Genomic DNA, 21,517 nt, shown 5'->3' with positions numbered 1-21,517 from the left:
ATTTAAGAGTGTGTCTGGAGGGTTATATGAGGGAGGGGGTCTGCTCGAATATGGTGGAGGAAAGGAGGGAAATTAGCACAGGATGGACAGACTGCCAACTGAGACAGCATGGTAATGCTGGGATGAACAGCCTGAGCGATGGAGGGGGTTAGACGGAGAAGCCAGACAGCAACTCTCTGAACTGAATGAGAATATGTGGATAAGAGGTGCATGAGCTACAGAGTGAGAGTGGGAGTTCTGCTTGTGTTCTGAATCTACTTGCCTTCAACTTGAATACAAATGCTTGATTTTCACTGCGAACATCAAAGTACAGTTACTACAGAAGAGGAGATTGCTGATACCCGCAGTAATAGTGTAGCCACTTGTGAGGGGCCGTGATATGTAAGACAGCTTAAGAGGACTTTGTGGTTTTTGTGGTGTGGGCCACTTAACCATCCTTCAGAGAGGAAAGTCCTGTTTTATCAAAGGTTTTTGTTTGGGAGAATTACGCAAAAACCGTGTTTCTGTGTCCCTGAACAATGGTTTCATATGTCAGGCCATGAGAATAAGAAAGAAACACATGCACCAGAACAATGACACTCGTCTGGATCATGTTTAGGGATTGATGGCCAACTCTGTCACACATGCATTAGTTGCAGTGCAGTGGCAGAGATTCTGCTGGGACCGTATTGTGCTGCTACGGTGATGCTCTGTAAATAGCATTAGTTGCGCTCGGTGAAGAATAGACTTGTCACTTTTTCTGTGAGACCAGTCTTGCACAACAGCTTGGAGACCAAGCCACTGTGTACGCACGGAGAGACTTGCCAGACAAAGGGATTGGCAGTTGTCAGCAATTCTGAACAGATTTAGGGCGACATACACCGATACATGCGGTCTTTTCTAGAAGGAAGGCGAACATACACTCACACACGTGTATGTATATGCACAGTAAGGCCGGAGACTGAAGGCAATTTGGCTTCAGTAGGAATAGCTCGCCCTGGGCTTGAATGAGGAAACACCTGGGTGTCAAAGTGGTGCCAAAGCAACGCTTCCTGCTCTGTGATCAAGGCCAGCATGAGGCTTCTTTCTGAGAGACAAGCCCACTGGCAAGGAGAGAGGAGCTTCCCTACCAACCCTTACACATCTGGAGAAAACCCTGGCCGGGCGGCTTCTGCTGGGATTAAAATCCAACGCAAGACCTGCTGCAAAGCTCTTGTCAATGTGCCAACATTCATGACAAATAAATAAAAGGATACAGCAATTTGGTGAGACATCTCAGTTTTCCTGTCAAATACAGCGTCCGCCTGTTTGCACTAAGCATGTGCTAAGTCTAAAACAGTTTTTCCCCTGACATACGGTTCAGTTTTTTTAACCAAATGCAAACATAATAAGCCTAAATCCAATACCGCCATATGACACATACAGAGAATATATACTGAGGGCTTTAGCCTAATACCCACGATCATGCTTGCATCACCTGCCCTTTGGTGCCGAGGGAAGACAAGGGGGGGGGGGGTACAATTTAGATTCAGACACTAAAGCCGTTTCTGTTGCAGCACAAGAATCGTCTATCATTCTAATCTCGGCAGAGATCCACCCTGAGCCAGGAATATCCCAAGATAAATATGGAAAGTGAACAATGCTATTGCTGAGCAGCAACTTCCCATTTTCTACACCTCTCTCCTCTAATCCTCTCCAACAGCACTCCTGAACTGCCGCTCCTCATCTAAATCTGCTGGCAGACCCGGTGAACAGTCTGATATTACACCGCTGCTTCACTTTCTCTGTCATTATCGCCACCAATACGGCTGAGGGGACCCGCCTTAAGAAGGGGCTCTCACGACCGCTTCTGCCCTCGTAATAACAGTTGCTCCAGTCAAAGCGTGAGATATTAAAATGACCCAACCCGCACATGGTTATCTAGACAGCTCCCAGATCACATCTGACTTCTGAGCCAAATACTCGTCACTTGAATTCACTCACACTCACCCCCTCTACATTGGCTCAAAGACTATGCTACACACTGTGATGTGACATGGATGATTAATGATTGCGATTGCAATTACAATTACAAACAAAACAAAAATAAAATATAACAAAATAAAGATAACAGTGATGTTTCTAGAAAAAAAAACAACATGCACCATCTTTGTTCACCATGGAAAGTACCTTCGTCTTCATCACCGTCGTTATCCGATAAATCCTCGCCCTGTTTTTTTGCATGGGCCCCTGTTAGTGAAGCAGGGAGAGACATAGAGAGGCACAGGAAAATTCAAAATAACACGTTTGTTAACACAGAGACAAGAAATAAAGCAATTCATAAAAAAAGAAAACAGCATTTTAGAGCACATGTGAATAATAACGATCTTAATTCAAATACACAATATCCATTTATAAGTAATATTTCACACATACAAAAAAAACAATTTGAAAAAGCCCTTCACTGGGTGACAAAAATGAAAATACATCTGATTTCAGTCAATAAAATAAGCTCCATTGTTATCATAGCATATCTGGAGCAGAGTCATACACCACTGTCATCTTCAGAAAAAACTCTCTAATTTATCAAACCTTCTGGATTCAGACCGATCTGTTTGGAAACAATGGCTAAAAGAAAAGCTGCAGCAAAGAATAGCTACTTTTCAGCACATTCTTTTAACCATATTTTTAAAATGACTTTGCGAGCAGGGTTTCAGTGTGTTTTAAACAACACTTTAGAGACTCTCTATTCTTCCTGGAATATGCACCTAACATAAATTTCCTAACTTACTGCCATAAAAAGGCAAATAAAAGGATATTAAGAGAAAGTGTGGTTACTGCCAAGCTGAAGCACATAAAACTCACTATGCAAAAAAACTGTTGGAAGAAGACGTTTTGAAGGAACAGGCTTTGAGCTGCAAGCGGAAACATGTGCAGAGCCGCAACTTCCCCAGAGGTGGCGAGATTTGAATAAATCACAAGATTGCATGTATCATGTATACTCGGTGATGTGTGCAGATACCTCAGCTTGTCTCTTTTCCCTAAACAGCAGGTAATGTGCTGTTGTCCTCGTGCTACATGATAATGTGAAAATCTGGCCCCTCAGGGCAACTATACATGTACAGTTACAATGTACAAGACCTAGCTTGACCTGCAACTTACACAGTGGTATTTAGAACTGGTTAGTGTGATATCCTTGTATAACGCGCTTACTGCCTGCTAGCAGCAGGGCCTAAGGCTATCATTGACGATTAGCTGCTCTGTACATCACATTCGAAAATCCATCATCCTCTGACAACATTGAACCGAACTGTGGCGGTTTTGCACAATTTCCTAATTTGGGCGATCCCCTGACCTTTCGTATAACACCAGTCAGTTCTGATTTTCCTCTAGAGCAATGCTTAACACAGTAGAGCCTAATGTTTTTGGTGACCTTGGATTTTCCCCCTCATGCAATCACTAGGCCACGAATACAAATTATCATCAAGGTGTAATGAGCTGATTGTCATGGCATTTACTCAAACAAGATGACATGTCTAGAATTTCCAGCAAAGATGATGATTCATGGCAAAGGGAAGCCTGATCCTTGCTGGAGACAAACCATCTTTTAAATAAAGCATTTATCGTTAAAGGAAAAGAGAGGAGCTGCTTTCCACACAGCATATACCATGCACTTCATGAGTGTTGCTTAAGTTGTCATCCACAAACTAAATAGATCATAAGACAATGCATCTGAATCTGGGTGACCTGAATAAACAGGTTCATTGATTCTGTCCACTTTTTTTCCTATCACAAACAAAGACTTTAGTATACTTTTTCAGCCTGAAAACCATTACATTAGATGTAGAGGTTCATGGTCCCCAGAGGATGATTCAACACGGCCCGAACCTTTTCCTCACTGCGAGTCAATCAAAAATTCAGTTTGTATGGAAGAAAGAGCACTGCCTAGGGGGTGTATTATAACCTTGTGTCTTGCACAAACATGTTGTTTCACTCTGTCAGAAATTAGACACAGCTTGTTGTGGAACGCAGTCCTAAAAATGGAGGCGGACTTTAAATTTTTCAGCTGGCGCAAAGGGTTCTGTGGTTGTAACTTGCTGATGCGATCAAAGTTCATGTAAGAAATGAATCCCTCGACAACATTAAAGTACCACAAATTGTCTGTAATTGTCTGACAATCAGTTACTATATAAGAATTTTTCTAACATTTTCAAAATAGTAGACCTCGGTCATGTGGACAATGGAGGTGAGATTGATGATATTTTGGAGTTTTTTATTCATTACCGGCTGTTCTGACTGAGAACAACCCTGGTTAAAACCACAACCATGTGGCTGTGTTGCTTACAGCTGGTTGTTTCATGTACCAGAGAGGTGATGACAAATTATTTAGCAAGGCCAGTTTGAGTAAAAGATGAAAGGGTATTAAAGCTAATCAGATCCATTGCACTGTGGTTTATGGAGGTTTTTACAACTCTTGGTTGTTATCACTGCCAGAGGATCTTTTTTGTGGGAGCCTTTTGTGTCAGCACAGTGAGGATGCTAACAAAGTGATCTCATTGAAGTGAGTGAGGGCTCTCCGTTTTTTCACGCAGTGCTGAAATCAGGCTGAAAATGCCCTTTGTCTTGGAGTTTGGCAGGCATGGCACTTCCAAGCTGAACATAGCAGCACTGCATCAGTCACGAGCATCGTCTCTCTCATGAAGGCTTCATGGCCGTTATGGCATTCTGTACTGTAGCGCTAAAGATTCTTCTTTAGCCCAGAATACTTCTCCATTTTGATAATTTTGTCACTAGTGACTGAATGTCCGTAAGATGATTTTGTTCAGGTGACCATATGTGTAGCTCACATGCATCATGGGAAAATCCATTAGCAGAATAACAGACAGGGCGTGAACACCCGCCTCAACAGCAGGTTCTTTATGTCTTGTTACAGATTACAGTAATTCTGGTATCGACTGTGCTGTTGACATGTTAAAACAATGAGGTTATTGAGTGATAGTGCTTCCGACAGGCAAAGATTGGATGGCAGGTGTCGACAGGGAAGCTCTGTCACTTTGAATTGTGTTGTTGGTGAGCCTGTATGTCAAGCGCTGGATCTATAATAGGAACCGCAAACATGCGACATCTGCAGTGACTCAGCAGGCAAGCATATATTTGACCTTGGATCCTTCAGAGCGATGCTGCAGTGAGAGAGTGTGACATGAAAATAAAACTACAATGCAAGTGATGAGTTCCTTCTTGCATATTGCCGGCCTCCAGGAGTCGACATTTGCATTGCTTCAAAAAACAGGTGGCATCCAGAATAACAGCTATTATTCATGTTTCTTGACAGGCAAAATAGAAACCTGTCACATTTCTCAAATCAGGTTCAAAGGAGCCACGTTTGATGGGCTTACTCCTTACATAAGAGGTATTGAATTTTAACATTTCAACAAGAGGAAATAGCAAATAAAAGAAAGTCTAGTGGTTTCCTGTAGAGTCTTACATGAATAAACCTGAGCGAGCACACCTACATATGTTTACACGCACCTACACTCACACACACACACATGCACACAGATAAAGAGCGCTCTTAGACTCTAGGGACTTCCTGAATGAATCCACAATTCACTCATTACATTGTGGAAGTGCTGAATGTTAGCTGGCATTCCTTTGCTAGAAAAAGGTTCACTGACAATAGATGGGACTTGGAGTTAAATATCGGAAAGGTCAGAATGGGGAAAGGGACTTAGTGAAATGTGAAATGTTGCAGCCTTGACAATTTAGAGCAGTTATATTCAGTCACTAATACTCAGGTGGCCATTTTCCCCTTTCAGAGTGCATGAATCTGTTTCTCCCCCAGTCTTTCGTCCCTCTGTGTCTTTCTCTCTCCGTCTATCTCCATCTCTGCCAATCTGTCTCTCATTGTAGAGGTTAAGGAACAGCTTGGGAGGGACACATAAGAGAGAATGATGGAGAATGCAGCTAAAAGGTTAAGGAGGCTGTAATCCTGCAGTAAAGGACAGCCAAAACCCACACTGCGCTTCAGCTGTTCGCAAAAGAAAAGAAAAAAAGAGAAAACACAAATAAAAGGCAGCCAAATTGTGTATTTGCCTTTCTACAGCTCAATAATGGAAAGAGACATGTTTAACAAAGACCAAGGGCCTCAAACCAGGTTCCGTTACCTCTACTCTGGAATCTTAATGAACTATTTATTCCCCTTATTAAAACAAACAGCTTGAACTGCACAAATATCTTGCCAAACAATCAAGACTTCGCCCGGCCTTAAAGGGATAGTTCACCCAGAAATTAAAACAACACTCATTATCTATTCACCACTATGCCCATTGAAGGGTGTGTGAAGTGTTTGAGTCCACAACACACTTAAGGAGTCGCTGGGGTAAACAGTGTTAGATTAGGATCCAATACAACTGAAGTAACTGGTGACCAAGCTTCAGATGTAATAAAACAACAGAACAAACACAACATGCCTCCATGCTGCTCGTGTGGTGTCATCCAAGTGTCGGCAAGCCCCACCGTGTTTTTAGCCTAAATTTCCACTGATATTTTTCTACAAGGTGCGTTTAGGGACCATCGGACATGCTAACGTCCGCTAGCTTAGCCACTTTTTGGGGACTTTTAGGCTTAGAACACTCTGTAAATGACGCCGTTTCAATCGAATATATGAATGTCAGGTCATGCCGTCACTTTGATGACACCACACGAGCAGTATGGAGGGATGTTATGTTTTTTTCTGTTGTTTTATTACGTCTGAAGTAGGACACACCATTGACCTTGATTATATTGGATTCTGCTCCAACACTGTTTACCCCTGAGACTCCTGAAGTGTTGTGTGGACTCTAAAACTTCACCCACCCCTCAATCTGCATTGTGGTGAGTTGATAATGAGTGAATTTTCATTTATGGTTGAACTATCCCTTTAAACTTCTCAAGCATCTGTTATATAAAATCAGGTGCTGCAGCACAGATGAATATGCCTCTTTTTTGATATTAGACTAAACAGTGCTAAGAGCAATGTTTTCATTAGATGGTCCCCATTTTATTTACCTCCTGCCAGGGCACAAAAGGGCATGCCATGCCTCTACTAATTCTATAATTGGTGGCAAAAAAATGTAAGAACTATAACAAAGCGCCAACAAACTAATTTTATACTTATATTAAAAGCTGAGGTGTTGAGGACACTAGCAATTATATCAAGTATGAACAACTGAATACAAATTATTACTTGTTTTCAATAAGACTCTACAGGGAACCTTTAACCTTGTCATCCCGGCCAAATGCACACACAAGTGTGTCATTATAAATTCACTGTGTGGAAAAGCATTGTTGAAAATCCCCTAATACCAAATATAATACATTAGCAATTATTTACCAAATTTTAAGAAAGCGTACAAAACAATACATACTACTTTGTTCGGTGCAAGCAGCAACAAGTCTCCTAAATAACTTCTCCTTTTGAATAAGGCAATTAGTATTTAAAGATATGACCTCCCTCACCACAACACTTACTTGTATAATATTGTTTGTGTCATAATGTGATCTTGTGAAATTGGCTTGTTGGGCATACCGAGTCCGCCAATGAATGTTAACTTATTCTAAGTGCGTTTTACCTTTTAACTCATCCAGTATTCTTTTTTCTGCATGCAATGAGACTTTTTCATCACTGTGAGGACGTCCCCACAAACTAGGCACACTGGCAGAACTGTTAACATCTAATTTTCTTCTCTTGACTGCTGTGATGTTTGTCGGCAACAACAAAACATTTGTGAATCTTTCACCCTCTGACTTACTTTGTCTAATTTTCTGTTTTCTTTTATTGAAGATAGATGAGATTTATTTTGGTGTGTCTTAATTTGTTTGTTTTTTTAATTTATGAATTGTCTTTCACACAAGAATGAAAATGTCTCATGGGCTCTATATGACCTGGAGGCTTGAGGTTCCCCACCACTGGTCTAAACTAACAACAGATGCTAGATGCAACAAATTGTGTTTTCCCCTTTAAATGGACTCCACAGGCTATTCCTTTTTCATTTGGCATAAACAAAGAACCGAACAGAGATTTTGAGCCTTGGAGTGACTGTGGAAGCTGGACAGCACAGCAGCAGGAGGCTTCTGAATAGAAACTTCCTGCGTAGGTCAGGTCCTGCAACTCAGTGTGACTGGCTGAATGAAGCCTTCGCTCACTGGTGTGATCACTGACCCAGATAGATGATCATAGAAGATCATAGAGGTCATTTTCAATCAAAACAAGGCAGATATCTGCTCCGTTTTCAAATTGTACAAGCCAATATTTGCGCTTGACTTTGCGCCTGTCTGCTTGGCGTTCAGATTTCCTGGGCAGCACTCAGGGAGTAGCCCCTCCTTCCCCGAGGCTGGGTTGAGTCAGCCAACCAACGGGATTATCATGGTGCGTTACTGTCTGCCATAGGCCCAGACACAGTCTAACCAGGATTGAGGCTCTTTCCCTGTTTTCACAGCTCTAGCATCTGGAGGTCATCTGGTAAGAGGAAAAAATGACCGATGTTTCTGCCGGGGCAGTTAATCTACAGGTTTGGCAACTGATCAGGCTGCTCTCTACTGGCACTAAGATGCACAACACATGGCAGCCGGCTGCCTGTGAGGGCTGCATAGAAATGATAGTTGAGTGATCCAAATCAAGCCAAAACGTACAACAGATTTTGCTGCACTTATCCCAAATTGACTCATGATGAGGGATGAATTTAGAAGTCACAAAGGTTGGATCTCAGAGCAACTCTCTGAAGGAGTGCTATTCAGAGAGACCAGTGTAAAAGACTCAAAGGACAGGTTTTACAAGAGGGTTACAAGCAGTCAAAGTGACGTGCTGTAAAACCCTGTAGAAAAAAACAACGTGCATAATATATAAACAGGCAGCATGCCGCACAGTGAGTGCGGCTTATCGCCAGGATTCTGCCTCGGTGAGGATCTCATCAAAAGCATGTGATTTTATAGACCTCTTTTAAAGTTTGTCAATCAATTTAAAACTGGAAAACTAAAGATAACGATTGACTTCCTCCAGATTTGTCCTCACAAAATTGCCCCATCTCAAGCCAATCTAGCACTCTAGTTTAGATGTGTCCCTGCACATCATTACCACGTTTTACTCCTTTCACTCCAAGCAGAGAAAATGACAGAGTGATATAACCAGGGCTCCAGTGTCTCCAACCTGTCACTGCTCTGTGCCATGTGTGTGCGCTACAATGCCACTCCTGACAGAGCAGGGCACTATGGTGCGGACTTTTGCACATTAGATTGCCTCCATCCTGGACATCTTGGTCATGCAGTGTTGCACTAGCTACCAAATTTCCTTTTCATCATTACCAAACTGTCTGAGCAAACTGAACCGCTGTGTCGATTTGGCACTGCCAAAATTAGCCGCACAGCAACAGCAGCACTAAATAAATAACAACCAACCAGACAAAAACCGGGAAGCAATAGAAGCATTTAGTCTTGACTCTTTTTTAATTAGTCTGTTTTCTGTCTCTTGTCACAACACTACTGGTTTAATTTCTGTTAGGCTTTGGTCTCGTTAAATAGAAGAAAATTAACCATATCTTTGATATCAGTGCATCAAGTGGTTTCCCTGCATAATGCTCTGTGGATGCTAATAGCACAGTATCTATAGGAGAGACTTCCTCAGTTGTAAGATTATAATTAATCCTTTAAAAGCTAATTACCACTCTTCTAACTTGAAGATTGTCTTCTATTTTCACACATACGCTACTCTGTACTCATAGACCCACTATGATGTTAAACTCCTTGCATCATAAAGAACAGGAATCTAACAAAGATCATGTGTCATGTATTTCATCAATGAGGCTTTTTTTTCTCACTAAGTCAGCTTCACCACTGCAGCAAATGTGCATCACTCTGAGTAAGAGGGCTATTTACTCTGCTCATGTCACTACTGCATACTGTTGCTTGGCAACAATCACACAGCCATTTCATCAAGAGTCAAATACCATATATTTTTTAAATGAATCGGTCTTTCCTCCAGCGGAACCATATTCCTAGAGAAACAGATCGTAAAATTGGTAGTAGAGATGTTATTTATACTGAATATGAACAGTGTGTATGACATATATATATATATATATATATATATATATATATATATATATATATATATATATATATATATATATATATATATATATATATATATATATATATATACATACATATATATGTACTTTGTACATTTCTAGAGTAGAAAACATATACCCCTTCAGTATTTATAACTAATGGAACAGATCTGACTATGGAAATCACACAAATTAAAATCTCTAATGAGGGAACTAATGAACTGTTTCCCAATTCGCTCTGAATTTGTCACACCAGACTTGAGCTTCCTTGTTAGCAACATTTAAACAAAACCAAAGGGTACTTGAGAGGTTCTTTTTTTACATTGCCTAAAAAGGACAAATTATGCATCATTTGCACTACTAATTCAACATAAGCCAAGATTAGTAGAAGCAGTTTGAAAAAAAAGGTGCAACACAAATCATTTCCATGGAGAATGAAAATTACAACCTTCGTGTTTATGCCCACAAAGTAACTATGCAACTATCACCTCTCTGCACAATTATTTGTCACAAAACCAACATATGAAACTTATGATAAACCATTTTCTCATTACCAAACATGGGGAAGATAATTGAAAAATTGAAAAAGTGGAAGGGGAATATTAAAGAGATATCTCTGTGTATATTCCACAACTGGGACTAATTCAGAAGCAGAAGTGCCTGGAGGGCCAGTCTGTCTCTCACAAAATTGGTTTACGAAAGCAGAATGTGCAGAGCGAACAGAGTGAGGCCAAAAGCTGCCTCCATGCCTCCGTGGAAATCAACAGCAGAGGTCTTTCGGCTGAAACTGAATCTTTACTGTGGAGTGAGATATGCTCAGGATCACAGTCTATAGGCTACTCGGAAAATCCTCCAGTGCCTTCAGGCGGGTTTGCAAAATTAGCCCTCCGTTGTTACCAGGAGTCTGATTATAGTTGCTGCTAATGAAATTGAACTGTGTTTCTCCTTTGCAGGGTGTTTTAGTATTTGTCACACAGAAAGGTAAAAGCTACCTTGCCAATAAATGACCCTGCCAAACCCCTATTTGAACAATTGTTAGTAATAATTTAAGAGAAAGGTGGCCCTCCACGTTTTTGTGTAAATTTATTCAACGGCTAAGCCTTTGACAATTTCAGGTGTCGTGTTTGACAAATACTTCCAATAAGCTGGTGTCTTAAGTGCTGTCATTCTGAAACATGACTTAAAGTCTGTGCATACCAAGTCAAATTTATATCTTCTATTTCCAAGTAGCACTTGTGCTTCTGATTTAATCAACAACATTTCAAATCGTACATTGAAACATAAAACAAGCCATACATAAATAAAATAAAATACATGTTATCCTTAGACATCAGGAGCAATTGCTTTCCAAAACTCCATTATTTATTTAGGGACCTGCATTTTTACTCCTTGACACTCACTCGGCCAGTAAAACCATACTAAAGCACGCACGCACGCACGCACGCACACACACACACACACACACACACACACACACACACACACACACACACACACACACACACACACACACACACACACACACACACACACACACACACACACACACACACACACACACACACACACACACACACACACACACACACACACACACACACACACACACACACACACACACACACAGGACTTTGTACTTCTACGTTATTGAGGACACTCATTGGCATAATTTATTCCCTAAACACTTACCCTTACCTTAAAGCTAGGGTTGGTAATCCTGGTGTAGCTAGCTAGAGCAGGCTACACAACTGATACATCCCAGCCACTCCCGTCAGCCGTCTCATTAAAACTACGCCCCCAAAACACATGAATGTGCACCGCTAACTTCGCCTATCGTGTCTGCATCGGGGGTGTGTGTGGTTGGAGACAAGGGTCATCCTCAGTGACAGCACAGGCTGGGTGTGTTCAGGAAGGATGGTTGGTCAATGACAGACACTACGGCAGCCAGTCATTTGATCTGGATAGAATCATATGATTGGTCGTGTTTATTACAATCCTGCAAAGGCCACAGACTTTACGACTTGATGGCAAACAGGGCGTGAAGAGATTTGCCTGTAGTATTTCAGACGCAATTAACAAGCGTTACCTTTAACCCCATATAACAGATTTAAGGCTTTGAATACCCTAGCCTAACCATAGTCATTTTATATTACTTATTATACTAACCTAAACCTCACTAACACCCTAACCTTAAAGGCAAGTCTTAACCATCAGCCTAGCAGCCCTTTGAAAGTGGGTCAGAAGGTGAGGAGCAACCAAAATGTCCCCACTCTGTAAGGTCTATGCCCAAAATAGTCCTCACAAGGGTGACACACACAAACACACACACACTCACACACACACACACACACACACACACACACACACACACACACACACACACAGGCAACATCATCTCTCACACTCATGTCAAGGTTGATCTGAGTCACAAGTCCCACGTTCATCCCAATTAGCACTTTGATTCGGGAGTTGATAGGTGATGATATTGGCGGCTTTGGGAGGATGCACCCATCTCTCTCTCTTTCACTCAAATCCTCTCTCTCGTTCCGTGTTGGCTTTTTCTCTTTTTTTTTTACATACCTCCTTTTCTACACATTTTCTTGTTGGGTTTCCTGGCACATTCCTTGGATATTCTTTTGACTGTAAAATGAATGGAAAAACTACAAAATAACAGAGAGCTGTGGAAAAGATCGCACGTGACATGCAACAACTCAGACTGAGTCAGACCCCCCCCCCCAAAACCCCCACACTCTTCACCCTCCTTCGCTCCTCCTCCCGCCCACCCCCCAGATATCAACAACGAGAACAACAGAGGACCTGTAAGTAACTGGGGTGTAGCTGCAGAAATATTCCAAAATGCTGGAATGAATTTGCTGCATCCTGGGACACAGGAAGCCCATATTCACATGCACTTCTATTTAAGACCCATTACAGCCACACAGAAGGCAGAGACGCTTTTGTACAGAAGTTTTTGCAGTTCACATTCTGTTTAGTGAAAGTGTGATTTGCTGTTGCCCATTAGATTTTTAGAACACTTAACATTCAAGCCTATTTTGCTGTGTGGGTCTCCTTCCAGTGATAAGATAATGAGGACATTTTAAGAGAGTCAACATCTAGTATTCTAAAACCTTTTAGAACTTTTGGTCATGGTCGAGCCAAATCTATGATTGCCTTTTCGCACAAAGCCCACTCTTGCTATCAGCTTTGTGCAAGGACAAACTGGATAAAGAGAGTAGGAGAGTAAAGGGTCTTACATAGGTCAGGCTGATGCCACAGGCCTCTCGTGTACCAGACAGAATATTTCACCAACCCTAAAGTCGTATGAAGCAGGCTACTTATCACTAATATCCCCAGATCAGTCAAGACAGTGAGGGTAAGAAGGTGCACCAAGTGTTTTCCAATCTGTTTGTTGAGTGATTAGAATTTTCAGGTTCTTTTTTTATTCAAGTCATATTCATAAGTCATTTTGTCATCAAAAGAGGAACCTCTAACAGTGGCATGGAAGGGGAGAGTTGATGAAAAGACTAAAATGAAAGATCAAGTCAAGATGGAAGGTTGAGATGATGGACACAGACACAGCATGCGCCAGACAAAGGGTCATGCTCCGCGCAAACTACAGAGGTGACACAACATTGGAGAGAAAAGACAGAGAGAGAGAGGGAGGTAGAGACAGAGAGGGGTTTGTTTTTCGCCCTGGATACTCAACACACTCACCATCCTCGGTTGGAACATAGATGTTTAAATAAAGACAATCCTCGTGTTGATCCTGTATGTATGTGGTGACTATATCCAGGTTGAAGGTGAACCATATCGGCATCATGATCTCTGGCACAGCATTGTGAATATTTTGGGGGCAGACAGGAGCAAAGTGGGTGGCGTTCTTGATCCCGGACCAGGAAGAAGGCGGCTCAGGGGGCATGAAGCGTTTTTCTCCCACTGGGGAAGCGGCGTACGGAACCCCTAGGTACTGGTCCACGGGCCCTAGAATCTCACTAGGCAGCGGCACCCTCACCCCTCGTAGTTTCCCATACTGCGTGTTCACAGTGGGGTGGTAGTTCTGTCCTCTCACGGCCGCAAAGCACCAACAAAAACTTAAGACCCACAAGGACACGCTGAAATGGGTGCAACTGTGGGCACCGTTCCAGTTCTGCGAGGGGAGAAGACTTCTCCTTGGAGAGAACCACATGGTCCTTGTGAGTGAGTGCGACTGCAAGTGACCAACATACAAGCCGGGGCACCCCCTCAGCAACAGCACAGGCTTCCCACTCAGCCCTGTAGTCCCACCAGCTGAGGGACAGTCATCAGCTGCGACACTGGAGCCTGCCGGCTTTCAGACGAGGTGAACCGGCCGTCGTTATGCAGTCTGCTCAGCAGCGAATTGTTATTCACAGTCCTTGTCCCACTCGTCAGATCTTCTAGCCCGTGCTGCAACAGAAGAGGACAGGAAAAATTAATGAGTCTGCGAGCAGCACACAGGTTTACTCCCATTTTTAGTCAGTCATTTTTATTGACTGGTGGAGTCCTTTTTTGACATGACGTAAAACAGCTCACATAAACATGACGGATCTCTTAGTGCCACCATTAATCCACATAATCGAAAACCTGCTTTTGGCTTAGATATTGTAATTAACTGTTGGACAACCTGTCAGGATGTGCCTAACAATGCTGATAAAACAACTGCAATGTGAAAGACATCAGTAGGTAATTACTCTATACTTCAAATGCCTATGTTTACATGAATAGAAAATAACAGCATTGTAACAACACCACTCAAACAGCACAAGGTCACACACAAGAACATAATAACGTCATTGAGGTTTAGAGGTCCCATTTGTTATTTCTTGTTTTGATTTCCATTTGAAGATATGTTTTTGTTTTTCAACACCAAGAAAACATCTGAAAACATCTTCGCTGTCACTTTTCCCTCTAGAGCTCTAGAAACAAGAGGCCATTTTGTTTTATCTTCTGATTTCCCTTTGTCTGTTTGAGTGGCACAAAGCCATGCCAACCACAGTCAATCTAGGTTACTACTGTAGCTTGGTAAAACCTGGTAAGACAGGTGAATCCAGATGGCGATCAACACTGAAATGAGCCCATCAGATGATCACATTTTAACTAAAGTGCTTACTTTAAAAAAATGAATTAACCTTTACCACAGAACTCTAATATTACCTATCTGCTAGTTAATAGTTAGAAGGTTAAAACAAAGAGCATCGTTCATAAAGCAGCTTTAAAATCAAATAGACATAGAAATCTTACTTCATACAATATGGGACTTTGAATGTCACCAGAATGAATGTCATCATGTAGCATCAATTTGTCTTTGGTGGAGATAAGAGAATTGTAAAATGTTAAATTCAACTCCCTTGCTTGCTCTTACAAGAGAGCACTATTTGGGATGAGTGGCACAGAGGGCTGTACCAGCATCATGGGTGCCTTCAGTGGCAGGGCTGTAAATGCTAATCAGCAGTCCCTGGGCAAATCTGTGGTGCCAGCTACAACACCTTCCCACACTGCCTGATCAATTTTCAATTTCTGTGGCTTTAGGGTTCCCCTCAGCCTTCTGCGCCCGCCCCAGAGTTCACTCTAATAACAATGGAGAAGAAAATCCAGCATTTAGACGAGGATATTGCAATCCAAAATGGCTGTGTAAATGATTTATAATGTATCAGCAGCCGTTGGAGGGCCACAAACCACAGAGAGAAAGCAATCCTGATGTTCCTGGATGCGCCGTTATCGCTAGGCAGCTATTCTCATCTGCTACAGCCGTGGATCAGCGACAGGTCTGGTCGATATTCACGTGTGTACGCATAAGCCCTCATTTCATATCAAAAAGTAATTCATTCGTTTTGTTAAAAATGCGGTCGAGCTCACTTCTGCCGATACCTGTGTAAATAGAAACACGTGTGGTGGTCGACTGTGCTCAGGGATTGACTGGAACACCTGCTTAATGTTAATACATGAAAAGCCATCCATATCTGATCTGAGCTCTGAAGGGCAGGCATTACTAAGGGCCCCAAAATGCAACGGAAGCCACACTCACAAAGTCCCCTGCTCACTGCAGAAGAAACCTAGCATACATTAAAGCCACACACAGCTTCATATTCAAAGTATATCTGATTGTTTGTTTGTCTTATGCTACAACAATACATAGCATCAATTCTACATCACAACATCATTTAAATACTCAGCTAGTTGGATATTTAACAAGAAACAATGCAGCTTAACAAGAAAACAATAAGAAAAGGTCATACAACAAGATATGTGATACACTGAAAACTACTTCAGCCTGTTACAACAGCCCAGAACTACAGTATATGCTATTATTATTATACTCCTGATGTTTAGTATTGTTGACACCTGTTGATTTTCATTCAACATGCCTTAGTTTGAGTTGCTGTTGAATTGTTTTGTGTTAAAAACCATAGATTGTACACAAAGGTGGGCGACATGACAGCTTCCTAAAAGTGAAGCCAAAGTATCTCGATGCCACCTGGTGGCAGGCTTCAGTATATGTTATAAAAACCAGCCTGCTCCATGTTAGTGGAAGGGACAAGGACCAAACCAAAGTCATAGTACAAGTTGAATGCGTAGTTCTCATATTCGATATTATATCTACAATCAAAATCCGACCTTTACAATATAATCTTCATATATGTAGGATGTTGCAAAACCGTGCTATTGTAATTAGTTAAATTGATCACATTAATAATCCATCATGAGTGTTGTGGATGAACTGTTCTGCATATTGTTCCCCTGCGTTTTACACCTCCCCATGGATACACATACACAACTACAGGATTATCAATTTCTTTTTTAACCAAAGCCGGTTCAGTGGCATATTCCGCACACGCTGCTGCTGCAGATTCACTGTGATAAAACAAATCCTACTCGAGATAAAATACATCAGGTCAAACTTTTTAATCAGGACACAGCAAGGACAAAGGACAGTGTGATGGAGTGTGTGTGTTTAGAGGACAAGCAGCACAGAGGACTTCATCAGTCTCCCCTCCAACACCATCTCAGAGGTCCTCTCTGCTTTGATCCCCCTACCTGCTGAAGCGCTGCCAAGGGAGGAACAGAGAGAGGGAGAGAGATATTGCATGAGTTCTCCCTCATCATCCCAGAAATATTGATCGTCTCATCACCGTGGCCTTGCAGCCCGTAATAAATACGACTAGGGTGATGGAGGTGGGGGGGTGGGGGACCAAGTACATGCTGTTATACACCCTCCTCCCCAATTCTCCACTGCCTGATTAATAGGACACGTTAGTTTCTGAAGGTCCAATCCCTTTTCATCATTATTCACAAGCACCCCGATGGAACAATGTGAGTTGCCCCCATATTTAGAAGAAAACACATTGAGATTCTTCGTCCTTATTTTGGTCCGAGCCCACAGCCGTGTATGCTTACTGTAGAAGACCCTTTGTTCTCCTACAGCGGAGAGATCTCTGCATCGCAATAAAAGTCTGAGTACAAAGCCAAATGTACTCCTACGCCCGACGTCCCTCAGAGAGAGGCTGAATGGACTCTGATAAAAAAGGAACCAATAAGAGTTCTGACTAGATGGAGCTTCTGACTCTCTCCACTCAGTTATTATAGTAGCCAGCCTGCAACAAAGGCATTCACAAAGCTGCATTAGTCCTTGAGAACATCTAACTTCAAATGAAGTGAGCCGTCCTGACCTGAGAGAGTGTAATCACTGATTACAAATTCTTCCAGTGCTGTTACATTATAAGGGCTGAATGAGCCATTATAGAAATGATAAGAGACGGGCAACAAGACGGGAACCAGAAGACAGAAACCTATGTGGGAAGGTGGCAACTCAGCTGAACTCATTAAAATGTAAGAGGCAAAGGCAAATACTTAATTTAGCGTCTTCACCTTCCATTTGTGCTCTGGAGAGAGAGAGCAATCTACATCAGGGTGAAGACTCCATTTTGGAACGAGTTCACCTTAAGATAGGCCTGCTCTCTAGCCTCTGAGTTGAATATGTGGAAAACATATCTATAAATTGTCTGCTTACACGTGTTTATTTCAAATGGGAAAACAGGCATTTCAACACACAGCAAAAATCAATAATAAATGTAAACAAATGCTACACATCTCCCTTCAGATACACACTCTCTCTATAAGCTCTTGGGCTTGACGAACAACAGCACGCCACATTAAATCAAGAAGATTGGCATGTTTCAGAAACAACATTCACAGAATGTCAAAGCCGAACTGCGGCGTCATAAGGCTCCTGCTGGGACCCACTGCCACTATAACACTGAGGAATGAGGGCCCACTCTCCCTTTTATTTGCCTCTTTCGACAGACTCTGAGCCTGTGCAGTCATTATTACTTAGGAGATTTGGCATTAAATCAAGGACAAAGACGCAGCACATTCTGACTGCTAATCACCACGGTGATGCTGACATATTTTTAAAGAAAAAGGGGAGATGGTGAGAAATGACGGCACAGCTGCCGTGGCTGCCTGCATGCTAAGCCGTGTCTCCACCCCTTCTCGGGGATAAAGGCTGTCACGAGTATACATTACCAGCCGAACGGCCAAGGAAACCTGGAGAGGGAAGCATGGGAGGCCAAATAAAGACAGATTCCAGGTGAGCACATGAGATAAATTCTGCGACTGCACAGCAAATAAATAATGGCTACTCTGCTAAGTGCTGACGTTGCTTGAAACAACTGTTTGCTCTTTGTGCCTAAAATGAAAGGGACAGATTTGATCTAGAAGTCCTGAAGCTGCAAGTTGAGACAGTGAGCTTATTCCTACGTCTCTGTTGCCTCTTTCTCTTTTCACTGGGTTTGCCCGTCTCTGAGTGTCAAATACTGTTTAGGCAGTAATATAATGTGCGCAACAATATGTGGGGGTACAGGCATATTAATCAAAGCTAACAGACTCAATTAAATGGAAAAGGAGCTTGTGATAATGATAAATAGAGAATTTTCCCAAACAGTTCATCATTCATAATTCTATTGATCCACTGCAGAGTCCCACTTGACACTCCTACTGGAAAAAATCTCAAAGTAGCTAATGACTCAAGCCGCCCACAGGGATTCTTTGAGAAACCGCAGGGGCAAGTATTGGGTCCGTCTCTAATCTAGCCATATGTAAACACATTAAGGCTTTACAAATGGCATACTCATTATCCAAGCTCCCACTGATGCCGTTTGCAGGGTGGGATCTGTTCTGTTGACAAACTCTTCTGTGATGTCTGTGTTCAATAAAAAGCCAAATCATTGACCATAAACATAAATGGTCTGTTGATTTTGTGTATGCTACATTACACTTAACACCATTTCTCATTTAATGTTAACACTGTTACACAATTTAACTCACAGCTGTACAATAATATAGATAACTATTTTCTTGAATACAGCCCAAGCAGAAAAATACCTCTCAGTTCACCTTTCTAGTCTGGATTGAAATATCGAAACTATGGCATTAATCCACAGGTCTATTTAGAGTTGGACTTTTGAACCACTGTTTATTTTATGCTGTATGTATTGTTTAACCAATATGTTCCCACACATGCAGTTTGTGGACAATTAAACTGTTTAATTATGTGTAATATGTGTGTCAACCTATAGCCTTCTAATCTGGTCATTCAAATTCCCCAAAAGATGAATCATAACGACTTTGATAATTGCTGGACTCTTCCAGCCGCTAAACATTGCCATAATAATATTGTAATCATAAGTATGTTAACATGCTAACTTATTTATCTTGAATGTGAATGTCAATGTGAATCAGTCCTCACAGGGCTACCAGCATAGCTGTAGCCTGAAAAAAGAAACACAATTTTATCTCCTCTGCATGTTTTGTATTCAGCATCACGAATGCATATAAGAGCATTTTCATCAGATGTTTTATCGTAGAGGTGTAATTTTTATCAGCACAATCATATCTTCTATGTATGGACAACTGGCATTGATGCCTTTCTGAATGCAGTATTTCTTAGCTTTGGTCAAACCATCCTACATCTGTGAAGTGGCTACGCCTATGATTGGACTTTGTGAGCACATGTGAAACATGATTGAAATCCTAGAGAGGACACACTCAAACCTACCGAGGAGAATTCAGTAAATATTTCAAGCAGCTCCTCTCATCTCCTTCACTGTGAGGATAGAACGTCTGACATGGCAGCACTAACATCAATTTCTGCCTTACAGTGGAAAGGATGGATTTTAAGTCTTCTGGGATGCATCCCTAATAGAATTCAGGCAAGTGCAGGGAACCAGAACAGCACGGGCATGGCGGCACCTTTATAAAGCAAATTAAACTTTATGACAATCACTTCAAATGAGAGCTTCTATGAGTTGTTCCTGTTCCAGTCTTTGGTTGAAACCAGGTGTAATTAACCTTTTTTCCCATGGATTTCTTTGATTAATCAAGGACAACACCTAAATTACGTCATCTACATGGGCCTATCAGACTGACCTGGAGGTGCTTCTCTTTGGCAAGGGATCTGATGTCAGACGATAGTGATGATGATGATGCTAATTACAGCTTCTTTTAGCCAAAATATTCAAGCATAGCCTCACTCTTGGTAGTGCCATGCATGGCTGGTATCATATCAAACAAAGCAGTCTTCCCACCCACAAAAAGCGCTTGTTTATTATGTTTCGTCATGAAGGCTGAAGAGAGAAAACTGTAAACTTGTTTCTTGCTGCATATCAGTAATCTGCTTTGTGACAGTTCTTTGAGACAACCCCTTTGGTTTAAACAGCTCTGCAGCAGCAACAAGGCTCCTTCACAAATGTATTTTCTAAATTAGGTTTCAGCTTGCTAGTCATTACCTAACTCGCCACAAAACTTGCCTGTCTAACATCATGTCCGTCAGCAAAAGCTGCTTGTTGGTTACACAAACTCTTTCAAAGAGCATTTGTCCTTGTACCTTATTCAGTTTAAAAAATTCTAGCTATAATGACTCTTAAGATTTGTTTTTTTTATCGCTGCAACCTCGTCTCTGCAAGAAAAGCACATTGGCTTGTCTTCATCATTTGTCCATTTCTCCCCTCTCGTCTTGACATTTGCCATGATGCTTGATGTATTTTGTTCACCCTGACCATAACACCGCAACACAACAGACAAACAGCCAGAAGATACCACCCTGAAGGACAGGTCTACTGATCAATGTTATTTTCTTTCATTGGAAAAAGAAAAATGTAATTGCTGTCATGAGATTTCATTTCTGAGTTGGCAGCTGGAGGTTTATTTATAAATTGACCCACAGGCCAGAGCAAACTGTCTCTTGGGCCACAGATTGCCCGGAGGCCAGAGTTTCACCACCCGAGTCCAAATGCTGCTTGTCTTGGAGCTCCCTGTCAGTTAGCAGAGTTTTTGCCTGCTAAGAGAATCTGCGTACATTCACACTGATTGATTACAGTTTGAGATTAATGAGTGTATTGTTTGGGATAAATTGGTGATTTCCAATTTAAGCTCTGTATCGA

At 41.8% G+C, this 21,517-nt stretch overlaps 1 protein-coding gene across 4 annotated transcripts in view; it reads right to left on the bottom strand.

Annotated features, from left to right (window-relative positions):
• nlgn3a (neuroligin 3a) overlaps positions 1–14,247 on the bottom strand; it is a 95,311-nt gene extending 81,064 nt beyond the window's left edge. The window contains exons 1-3 of one of the 4 annotated variants that reach the window (XM_061079784.1): positions 13,776–14,247; positions 12,642–12,701; positions 2,149–2,208 (exon numbers count right to left, since the gene is read on the bottom strand). In XM_061079784.1, coding sequence (XP_060935767.1) covers positions 2,149–2,208; positions 12,642–12,701; positions 13,776–14,247 — 592 coding nt within the window. Of the gene's footprint in view, positions 1–2,148; positions 2,209–7,714; positions 7,754–12,641; positions 12,702–13,771 lie in introns of all 4 variants that reach the window. The other 3 variants (XM_061079785.1, XM_061079786.1, XM_061079787.1) reach the window with 3 other exon arrangements.
• Between the last annotated feature and the right edge of the window lie 7,270 nt (positions 14,248–21,517).

Source organism: Limanda limanda, chromosome 10 (assembly GCF_963576545.1).
Source record: "Limanda limanda chromosome 10, fLimLim1.1, whole genome shotgun sequence".
Taxonomy (NCBI): domain Eukaryota; kingdom Metazoa; phylum Chordata; class Actinopteri; order Pleuronectiformes; family Pleuronectidae; genus Limanda; species Limanda limanda.
The sequence above is the reverse complement of the archived record's forward strand: the minus strand, read 5'-3'. Positions and strand labels throughout refer to the sequence as shown.